The sequence below is a fragment of the Taurulus bubalis genome (genome assembly GCF_910589615.1).
Source record: "Taurulus bubalis genome assembly, chromosome: 13".
In the NCBI taxonomy this organism is placed as follows: domain Eukaryota; kingdom Metazoa; phylum Chordata; class Actinopteri; order Perciformes; family Cottidae; genus Taurulus; species Taurulus bubalis.
In genome coordinates, this window is record NC_136601.1 from 19,161,395 (window position 1) to 19,172,817 (window position 11,423).

Here is an 11,423-nt window from a genome sequence, read left to right on the forward strand (position 1 = left end):
AAAAAATGTTTAACTGAAAAAAAGGAAGTCGTGTTTACAATATTTGCTTTTCAAAGGGTTTTACTTTTTAGTCATTCAGGATTCAAGCAGTAGACAGACGAGTTGCTTTGCTTTCTTCTGGTTCTTTTGAAATACCTTGAATATTTCGGAGAATTTGGTTTGTGGCTTGTCAAACATGGCTTCGTCGGTATAGGATCTGGTTGGCTAAACATAGACTGTAGATTAGAATTTCCTTTTGTGTAACTATATTTAATTTTCACAACTAAGAAAACAAATTAAACGATTTTGACCAAATACATGTACTCTAAATTTGAAGTAATTATTAATGGACATAATGAAAATGTGACATTTGACAGGAGCACAATAAATATTATGTTTTAGAAACAAGTATGCTCCTATGGTAAGAAACTCGTCCAATGTGAGCTGAAGCCCCCTCTGCTGGATGGACAGTGTAACTACTACAAACACTTTATCACGTCATCGATGATTTAGATGGGCGGGGCTACGTCATCCAGGACTGGCTCCCTATTGGCTACATGTACGCACGACGTTATTTTGAAATTTCAGCGGTCGGACGTCTGTTGTGTGTGTGTGTGTGTCATTGCGAGCTGCCCTGCAGCTTTGTCGATACGGTTGGAAATTCAAAACAAATAGTTACATACGGTGGATTAAACATGGCTTTTTCAAGAGCCCCTGTGAAAAGGTTCAACGAGAACGTAGGTGAGTGACGTTCACGAGCCGCCGTCGCAGTAGCATTATCCTCTCAAGTTAGTCAACGGTTACGTTAGCTTGTTTGTAGCTTATGGTGGCTAGTTAACGCGAGGTAACGTTAAATAGTCACACTCAAAGTGAATGGAAACAAAGCTAGCTAACGTATGTTGTGTCTCAAGAATTACGTGACTTTGTGTCTGTTACCTGGCTCTCATTGTGCTGTTGGCCGAAGGTTGTGGTCCTCCACCGGGGACCTATGATATCAAACCGGTGGACCTGAAGGGAGCAGCTTCCTTCGACAAATCTGATCGATTCAGACTCTTTAAGGCAGGTGGGTACACGTGGTATGCAACGGGTAAAGAATACGTTGAACGTGAGCTAAGATATAAAACATAACAATCTATTTGTCATGCTCTTTCAGCGGCTCTGCCAGCACCATCGCCCTCCAGAAGTGCCCTAATGTCACCTGTCCGCAGGACGATGTCGGTTGATGCTCTTGTAAGTAGTCTTTTACATCAGCATGTCAACTCTTACTCTTGTACAGCTCCTCGGTAACAGATCAGCTATTTTAAAATATGCTCCTGTCAAAAAAATAAAAGTAACCCACTTGATGTCCTGTGAAATCCTCTAGGTTGGAGGTTCAAGTGTGAAGGAGAAGAATGCCATGACCATGGAAAGGAAGCAGCAGAAACTCTTGGACAGAGAGGTAGCTGCACTTTATCAAAGGAACATTTGTGCTTTTGGTTTACTACAAAATTGGTATGTTTTCTGTTATCAGTGGCATGTGTCCTCTCTTCATAACTGAGCCAACGGTAAATCGACAGATGTTTGTTTACACAGTCCTTGGTTCTATATCGGCTGATGCCAAAAATGTCATGACCGCAGCTTTGTTTCCGTCCAGATAAGGTCGCTGGTTCAGCAGCGAGGGGAGCAGGACCGCCGCTTGTTGGCTTTGGAAGAGGATCTGAAGAAGGTGGAGGCCAAGCTGCTGTCTGCAGTCCGGGAGAAGACGGGCCTCTCTGCCAATGTTACCACCCTTGACAGACAGCTGGTGGAGCTCAAGAAAGTCAACACATTCCTAAAAAACAAGGTGTGTTTGGTTTTGATGTCTGTGTATTCAGATGTCTTGATTACGCCTTGATGAGTGTCTTGGCTGCTAAAAACGTTTTACGTGCATTAAAAGTGTAACTGAGTGCATGTTTTGTTTTTTTAGGTTTCTGCTGACACTACAAAAAAGACAATCAATTCTCTCACTATGGACTTGATGCAGGCCAGGAACACTTTGGATGTTAAAAACAAGGTATGACTTGTGTACATATATCTCTCTAATTATTCATTAAAAAAACTAAATTAGTTTGTTCATAGCTAATCACATTTTCAGCTGCAGTAGATGCTTATGTATAGTGTGTGTGTGTGTGTGTGTGTGTGTGTGTGTGTGTGTGTGTGTGTGTGTGTGTGTGTGTGTGTGTGTGTGTGTGTGTGTGTGTGTCCAGGAGATAACTGTCCTGCAGATTAACACTGAAGGCCAAGCAAAAGTGCTAGAATGTGACCTGCAAGCTGCCAGGGCTACTGTCACTGCTCTGAAGGACAGGAATAGAGACTTGGGTAAGATTGAACAGCATCAGATAGTGCTACTAGCAATACAAACATGCTTGCATATGTAGAGGAATAAATGCAGATTAAGTAACCAGGGCTGTACTGTGACTTCTGCCTTTTACAGAGGATCTTTATCAAGTGACCAAAACCCTGAACGAAGAGCTGGAGAATGAGAATGCCAGATTGCATGGTGAGTTCTGTGTCCTACTTTTTCCTTGACAACCATTTAGTTGTTTTTACACATAGCTTCTAGAAAAAAAGAATCTCTGGACTATATGCAAGATTTGTCTTCCTGTCATACATACGAGATGTATACATGTCCGTATTGGTGCCGTTGATGTACAAATACACACCGTGTGTGTGTTGGGGTGGGAGAAAAAAATGTATACAGCATAGTATCGCGATATTTTGCGTGGCAATATTGTATCGACACGGAAGCCAAGTATCGATCTTTTATTATAATTCTAAACTTTTTGGTCCTAGAATAATAAAATCAATTGCCTTTTCAGTCCACTAGCTGGTGTTGTGTTGTTTTCTAGTGAGGTCAGCCGAGGTCCCGGGTCAGCGTGATCGGTAGGAAGTAGGTCAAAACATCAATGGAGACATCGGAGAAATAAATTAGAACTGCGCCGTCCGCGTTTAAATCAAACGTCTGGACTTACTGTCACTCGTAGCGCCGCTGCTCGCACAGCTGTTGCACGACACACAGGAAAACATTTGCGACACAGCGCTGGTCAACGACGTAAAAAAAAGCATAAATCAAACTGGCTACTGGTACTCTCGTAACGCTGGAAGTGGCCGGTGTGATGGATTAACAGGCGCCAGTTAACAGGGCCGTAACACCGTCATCCCGACGCAGTTCCTGGAGAAGTCGGTAAAATTCACCGAGCTGTGTGTGCCTACGAAAAATATCATGAACCCAGACGAGGGTGTTTGATGTTCCAATGTTTTTGGAATCTCCACAACCAGTATAAAGCAGAAATAGGGGTTATTTCCATGGTGAATGGCAGAAATTATAACTGTTTGCACAGAAACAAGCCCCGCCCCCTTCTCCGACGCGAATGCCGTACAAACGGTTCAGTTTGTCGGGTGCAACATTTATGACAGTGTTGGTCAGTTTGTCTGCTTGACAATCCCATTTTGCTGCAATAAAAAGTATTGAAGTGAGATGAACAGACTGAAAACTTCAAATATGTTGACACATTTTTTCTTTGGGGACAATTTGCGTTTGAAAAAAGGTAATATATCGCAATACTCAATATATCGCAGTATTGTGATAATATCGTATCGTGGGACCTCTGGTGATTCCCACCCCCAGTGTGCGCCTGCTTCCTTTTCCGATTACTAATAATGATGTGTTATTTTCCAGCTGTTATACGGGAGCTGAGGGAGGAGATCAAAGCTCTGCAGGGGTACCTGGATGCAGCCAATGATCAGATACAGGTATAAACTCTCCCTAAAGAACAATTCTTAAAAGAGTTGACATCATTAAGTCATAGTAAAAAAAACATGCTTGTCTGTGTGTTTTGTAGGATCTCCGTTTGAATCTTCGAGAGAAGACCCAGGAGAACACTGTTGCTGGTTCTCAAGTGGAGAAAGTGAAGTAAGCAAATGCCGAATGGTTCTTCCAAGCTAGAGGTTAGATCTTCACTGTATACCATGACACTAATACTCCTCTTTTCCACAGGCAACTAGAGACTGACCTGGACCAGCGCACCACTGAGCTAGAAACCATCCAAGATGTGTTGAGGCAAAAAGAGGAGGAGGCACAGAAATTCCAACAAACGCTGCAGGCGTCAAAGGATGCTTTAGTGGAGGTGGAGACGAGGTTGGAGAGCCAAGAGCTGGAGCTTAAATCCTCCCAAAGGTCAGTGAGTGACATGGAGGAGCAAATGGAGTCGGCCAACGAAAAGGTGCAGGATTCTCAAGCGACAGTTCGGCAGCAGGAGGCAGAGCTCACTCGACTGAGAGAGGTGCTCAGAAGGACCGAGAAGGAGCTGGACGAGAGAGTGGCACATCTTGAGCAAAGGTGTCTGTTCTCTGAGGAAGAGAGAAGTGTGTTCACCAAGATCTATTTACAATAATACCGTTTAATAATGATTGACTGTTATGTTATGCATGTATTGTGTTTTTGTTTTTGTTTAAGGCAAGACTCAGCAGGAGGGAATGAGGAGAGTGGAGGAGTTGAAAACAAAGCTCCTCTTGCTAAAGGAAGCTAAAAAAGACGAGACAAATACTCTGCTTCAGCTCCAGCAAGAGCATGCTGCTCTTACTGAAGAGCTGACAAAAGAAAAGGTGACCCGATCTTTTTTTGTCTCGCGTGGCACATTCTTTTCAGCTTCCGTGCCAGATCACCCCGAGCGGCGACTGACTCTTCTCTTCTACAGGCACTTGTGGACTCCTTGTCTGTGCTGGTGGAGCAGGAGAGGGAGGAGGCAGAGGAGCGGCTGGGACAGCTAAAGGATGAGTTGGAGGAGGTGCTGGGAGACCTCGCTGTCTTGGAAGACCAGGACCAGAAGAGGCAGGAGGAGGCGGACACGAGTCAGGCGTCCCTCCAGAGGCTGCAGGAGGAATGCAACAAGCTGGAGCGACAGCTGAGTGACACCAGGGCACTGTTGGAGAGGTGAGCAACCAAAGGCCAAGCATACTGATGAGATGTGTTGACAGAAACCGCATTACGATGAAGTCTGAAAGTCATTCTTGCATCAACGACGTCCTCCTCGCGGCACTTGTGAAACAAAACCTTTTTTGGGGGATTTGTTGCAACTGCCTGCTTGCTACTATTTAAAGCCGGCGGCAGCTGGGAGCGTGTCCCAGCATACGCTGAGCATAAGTCAAGAAAAATAATTGACAGGTTGCCTAACCATCACAGCTCTGACACGGAGAGTGGGTCATTGTCTATTTTTGTGGAAAGCCCAATTTCATTGATTGCAAGTAACCTCACCACCTCATCTTTGGAATCTGAGGGAAAGCAGGACACTAGTTGGAGGGACTTTTTTATTATTTATTTGATCAGACAGTTCAAAGAGTGGAGACAGATAAAATAGTTGGACTGACATCAAACAAACAATCGAGACTGGCACTGTTTCGATGTGCACCTCACAACCAGGCTGCAACTAAAAGTTATTTTCTTTCTGTTCGTTATTTTGTCAGTTATTTTCGGAATTGTATTGTTTCGTCTATGAAATGCCAGAGCCCAGTATGACCCCCTTCCTGTTTCATCTAATATGAATCCAGGAAATTCAGTTTATTATTATCCATGACCAATGTTGGGAAGGTTACTTCTGAAATGTAATAACTTTCATATTACTAGTTACCCTGTTCAGATGTAGTATGCAATTTAACTAGTTGAATTACTTCAAAGTAATGTAAATGTACTGTACACTACCAGTATTACATTTGATTACTTATCAAATAAATGTTTAACTGGGTAATAAAGCTGGACAGTCCTAAAAACATGAATTGAAACGGGCAGTGTAAACCTCACAACAGTACTCGACACTAATTACTGTCAAACATTTATTAAAGTTCTTCGATATAGCTTGACTTAAGATTGGAAGAAAGCAACATCGTACTTGTTAAATTCTACATACAAGCAATTTTACCGGAAAGAATATATTCGGATGTCACCCCTTTCTTATCTGAGACATTTTGACTGGCAACGATAATTTAATAGTTTTCTTGGTTTTTACAACTATATTTATTAATGTAACTCTATTACATGTAACTAGCTCTTCTGTACGTGACAACTAAATGACAACTAAAGCAGCAAATTGAACACGTTAATGTTTTAGTATTTTTCCTTTTGTTTATTGATGGCCAAAATAATTGTAGGTCAATTTTTTTTTTCCCCGATCAACTGTTTGGTATATCAGCTAATTGTATGAGCACTACTGCATCGCTCTGCAATTCAACATCAATGGGATACTTTCAGATATTCGATTGATGGGACCAATCATTCAGAAATACAGTATTTTCTGAATGTTTGAAGGTACATTTCCACAAGCGTGAGACGTCTGTCAAATTTAGAAAAGAGCAAAATAAAAGATGTAACCGGTTATCTTTCTCTGATGATTGTATCAGTACACATACCTACTATTACCTACTCCCTATTAACACATCAAAACTGCTACTTCATTTTCAGTAAGAGCGATGACGTGGCCGCTTTGAAAGAGGAGCACTCATCAGCCATGACGGAACTCCAAGAAGCACACACAAACTCACTGAGCAAGATGGGAGACATTGTCACGGAGCTGAAAAGGTGAGCGCTCCAGTTGTCAGTATTCCTGGAATGTGAGTTGGATTTGTGTCGAGGTTAAATTTCAGTCAATCTGTAGGCTTCACACACTGCTTGTCTTTCTTTTCAGCGCCAGAGAGGCACTGCAGGGAGCGGAGGAAAGACAGAAAGCGCTGGAAGCGGAGATGGACCGAGTGATGCAACAGATGAAGGAGGAGATGGGCAGAATGGTTCAACAGAGAGAGGAGGAGGTCAACAGAGTGAAGGAGGGCTTAGAGGAGCAACAGGAGAGCCAGTTAGCTGAGACAAAAGCCAAGGAAGAGAATTCAAGGTATGCTTCAAATTTCCTTTTTGAGTCTGTGTTGAAATAACTGTCACATTTCCGTCTTTTTATATTCCTTTTTTTCCCTTGACTTGTTAGAAAGTTGCTGGCGGTGCAGACTCGCCTTGCACAAAAAGATGAGGAGATAAATGCCATGGGAACGAGCCACGCTGCCCTGATCAATCAGCTCCAGCAGGCGCTAGAGCTGCAGACAAAAGGAAGAGACGAGGCACTGGGGCAACTAGAGGAACAGAGAAGTCTGCTCCAAAATGAGAAGGAAAAAGCCCAGAAACTGCGAGAGGAAGTCAACCAGGAAAAAGAGGAAATAATGGAACAGCTCCAACAAGAAAGAGAAGAGAAAGTTAAAGTTCAGACAGCCCTTCAGGAGGAAAGGGGAGCATTGGAGGTTGAAATAGAAGACCTCCAGCAGGTCAGGTCAGAGGTGCTCGGTCTACAGATCGCGCTCAAGAGAGTAGACGAGGAAAGGAAGAGTCTTCTGACTCGAGTAGAACTCGTAGACCAGTCCAGGCTTGCTCTTGAAAATCAACTAAACATGGCAGAGCAGGACAGAAATCAACCTCGCCTGGATGAGGTTGAACAAGGGGGTTTGATCTTTCAGGCCCAATTAGACCTGATGGAGGAGAAGACTCAGTCTCTGCACTGCGAGTTGGAAGAACTAAGACGAGTTGGACGAGTCCTGCAGGAGCAGGTGGACTTACTGAGTCAGGAAAAGGTCACACTGCAGTGGGAGGTGGAGGAGCAGCGGCAGGAACTTCAAAGGCAAATAAATGAAGCGCAAGAGAAAAGGTGAACTAGATTGGATTCTTAATGTGTGCAATTTCTCAGTCATGGGTTGTTCTTTTTTATTATTGCAATTAGCACATTTTAACTCCTCGCTCCTTTTGCTCTAAGCTCCCAAGTTTCAGAGATGGAACACTGGAGGAAACAATATGAGGAGCTGTTTGCGAAAGTCCGGCCCTTCCAGGTCAGTCATTTCCACAACAGGTCGAATATGAAATGTCAAAATAGGCCAGATCAATTTGATTCAAAGCCTCATTAATCAATATTTTTATATTAATAGTGGACAAAAGACTATGTGTAATGTGAAAGATGTTTGTGGAGTGATGCAACCACAGTTATTTATCACCCATCTGTGCATTTTAAGGAGCATTTTAGTGTCCTTAAGTTCATTGTTTTGGTTTTACAGGCAGCACTTTAACTGTTTTAATTAGGTTTCACTGCTCATCAACCATGTGTCCAGCTATGGGTCAGTTTTGACACATAGCTGGACACCCCTCGCCCCAAAGTTGGCAAAACAGTTAATTCATGTTGTTAAAAAAAATATATAGTTAAAACCCTCTCAATGTTCATGCGCCCACAGGAACAGCTGAATGCATTTGCGGCCGAGCGAAACGCTCTACTCAATGAAAATGGCACCAACCAGGAGGAGTTGAACAAGTTGTCTGACGCCTACGCCCGTCTGCTGGGCCACCAGAACCAGAAGCAGAAGATCAAACATGTGATGAAGCTGAAAAACGAGAACGTCACCCTAAAACAGGTGATGCATGAGAGCCACACACACGTTATGTCTCGGTCTCAAGTGCCTGTACTGACTGTATATATTATTTTTGGCTTGTTTGTGTAGGAGCTGTCGAAGCTTCGGTCCCAGGTGACCCGGCAGAAGAGTGATCTGGAGCAGCTGAAATCGAAGCTCCTTGGTAGTCCTCGTCGTAGGTTTGATCCCAGCAAAGCTTTCCATCACGACAAGGAGAACCGGCAAACTGAAACCCTGAAAGACGGTGCGTACTAAATTGCAACGCAATGAAATCATATCAGGGGCAGAACTTCAGACATATGATAAGATGTGATGAGAGTTGAATGATTATGTGATTTTTGTTATTTTTGCTTCTTTTGTCAGGAAATAATTATGCATAATGGAGCTCTTCTTCCAGACAAGAACTGGAAACTAAATGCAATGTCTATGGTTTGTTCTTGTTCATACTACAACCTCTCATGTGTGTCAAATTTGTTAACCAGCTTTGCTGTTTTACAGCGAGGAAGTATGTATTCTTTTAAATTTAGAAGCATATTGTATTTGTTCAGTGTTTTAAAATAATGAGGAAATGGATGTCTGTAAGTCTACACACAATCCAGAGAACAGTAGCATAGTCAGCATTCGAATAGGAGATAATTTCTGCAATTCTTTGGGCAGCAGAGCCAGCAACTTCTTTATAAGTCTTTCTTCTTTGTAAATAAAGGCAGATTTTAATACCTTAAACAAAAGCATTACTGAGTTGTATTTACTTCCCAAGTGTAAAAACAAAAGGCTTTGTTTTTTTGGGTTGGATCCTCTCTGGCATGTCTGTCCTCCGCCAGTAGAGGGCACTCTTGGACTGCAGCCACAGGTTGGATCGCAGCAAAAGGCTGTTACAGTCCAATGTTTCTTCCACACTATATATATATATATATATATATACTCGCTACAAATAAAACAACTTCACTATCTTTGTAGAGGAGCCTTGGGTTATGGGTCATGAAGCTTTATTTCCTTCACTTGATAAGACACAGCCAGCAAGTATTGGGCCAGAAATTGACCTTTTTACAAGCTATGAGTGGCGCCAGTCGTGGAGTGACTTGTCAGTCGCAGTAGCCCTCCAGGTAGTAAATGCTGCATGTCTTATGGCAGCACTTCTGCACGATGCCTGCACCTCGGTCTCTTCAATGCTGCTCCTGTCGGCCCTTTTCAGTGAGGAACCCATTTTTCGATGGAGAAGGTTTCCATAGCAGCGTGTTCAGCAGCCCTGCCGTTGCTATTGCAACGCTCCAGTTCGTTAAACTACCATTTAAACTCTTCACACTTTAATGGAGACTTAATGGCGAGGTAATCAGATCTCCCTTATCCATTTAGTCTAGTTAGCCTCCACTTTGAGAGATATGATGGAGCTCCAACAGAGTCGTGGCTTGCACCTCATGTTAAATTAAAAAATGTCAATACATTGTTTGAAGCGGAATATCCATATAATGCCTTGTAGGAATAATAAGGGATTTTTGTGAGGTTTCTTGTTATCGGAGATGTTAAAAGCGACGATATGAAACCGAGCACAACACTGAATTCAAACAAGGTCAGGGACGTGCTTTGCACACTAATGAGGGTTCGGACAAATACATAGATTAAGTTTCCAGCATGTTGTCTCTTAACATTTTTCCTCCAGCTAGGACCCAAATTGGCATTCTCATTAGGCTGAGCCTGAACTTTGAACATGGTGGGCAGCGGCTGTAGAGACGCAAAGCCAGCCCGACGTGTCTGGAGCAATGTCACACTGTTCCTCTCTGAACTCCCACTGTCGGGGGGACAATTAGAACCTAATTTACACCAGTCAAACAGAATAAGTCTTGAAGAAAGAGGAAAAAAAGCTCCCACAGTTAACATGGCATCGCCGAGCAGATGTTCCAGATCCTGCTTGTGGTGTCGGTTTGGGCGTCGCTCTCCACTTACGAAGTAGAAGGTGTAGAAGGCCCTTGGACACGTCACATGGTACCGGGTCATAGGAGGGACAACTCTTGGATATAAAGTACACATCTGATCAATTGTTTTGATCCTACTATATTTCAAAGACAAATGGTGGAACTGAATCCACCCTTCAATATTTAATACCTCGAGGCCAGATGGTTGAAAGCTAAAGGGATGAAGTGATGTTCAAATTTGATCAGACCTTTCTTGATGACACTCGGGCATCACAAGACCACTTTCTTTTAATAACTTTAGATATAGATATTTTTTTTGCGCTGTTCCTGTGAAATTCTACCAGATAGCTGGATGCTTTGAGAGCATAATAACTCTCAGACGGCGCTGAGGGCACGCAGCAACACCCCAACCTCAAATAAGAGCTTTGAAGTGAGCCGAAAACTGAACAATTCATTATTTCATTGGAAATCAAAGGCCAGGGATGAAAGGCTTGGGTGAAACAAGGTCTGCTGGAAAGTCATTAGATGATATTTGACTCGCATCTCTAAATCTGACAATTATTGTTATACTAAGCGGGCGATGTCGGAGATTAAGATAAGTGATGGGTGCAAAAACTCCATCTTCACGGCCTCGGTTGACTTCAAGCTTATTTACTGAGATGATTCCGAATTTCTGAAAGAATAACAACAGTCATTTTCTCAAAGCGCCATCTATTGGTAGCCAGACAGAATGTCCCCACATCGTCGCTTTGGATGCTGTGGGGGCGTCTTCAAGGTCACGCCGCTAAAGTGCTCAGGAGTGGGAATGATCTGTCCAAGATTGCAGACTTGTCGTTAGTGTTATTAGTCAAATCCCATTTGTGGTGGATACTCTCCAGAGCCGGAAGTTCGGCTCCTGTTTCAAGGTGAAAAACATATTTAGCAGTCATTTGGAAACTATATAGACCTTTTGTGGACATCTTATAGTGCACTGCAGATTATTGGATTGAAAATGAATCATTTTAACAGTGTCTTTAACAATGCACCTGTGCCAGGCATTACAGCATTGGCAGAGCGCTCTCTCTGGCCCGCCACGCCTCTATCCCTCTTGGC

The 11,423-nt window shown here is 43.1% G+C and overlaps 1 protein-coding gene across 1 annotated transcript; it reads left to right on the forward strand.

Moving 5' to 3' along the window:
• Positions 1–674: 674 nt before the first annotated feature.
• hmmr (hyaluronan-mediated motility receptor (RHAMM)) lies at positions 675–9,046 on the forward strand (the record flags this gene model as incomplete). Its single annotated transcript, XM_079228970.1, has 20 exons — positions 675–720; positions 944–1,042; positions 1,133–1,209; positions 1,343–1,417; positions 1,613–1,801; positions 1,925–2,011; positions 2,205–2,316; positions 2,432–2,497; positions 3,677–3,750; positions 3,840–3,910; positions 3,995–4,362; positions 4,454–4,602; positions 4,695–4,930; positions 6,452–6,568; positions 6,675–6,875; positions 6,966–7,673; positions 7,779–7,851; positions 8,248–8,424; positions 8,512–8,665; positions 8,785–9,046. 20 exons carry the CDS (start codon positions 675–677, stop codon positions 8,799–8,801), a joined length of 3,096 nt encoding a protein of 1,031 aa, XP_079085096.1. The 3' UTR covers positions 8,802–9,046.
• Between the last annotated feature and the right edge of the window lie 2,377 nt (positions 9,047–11,423).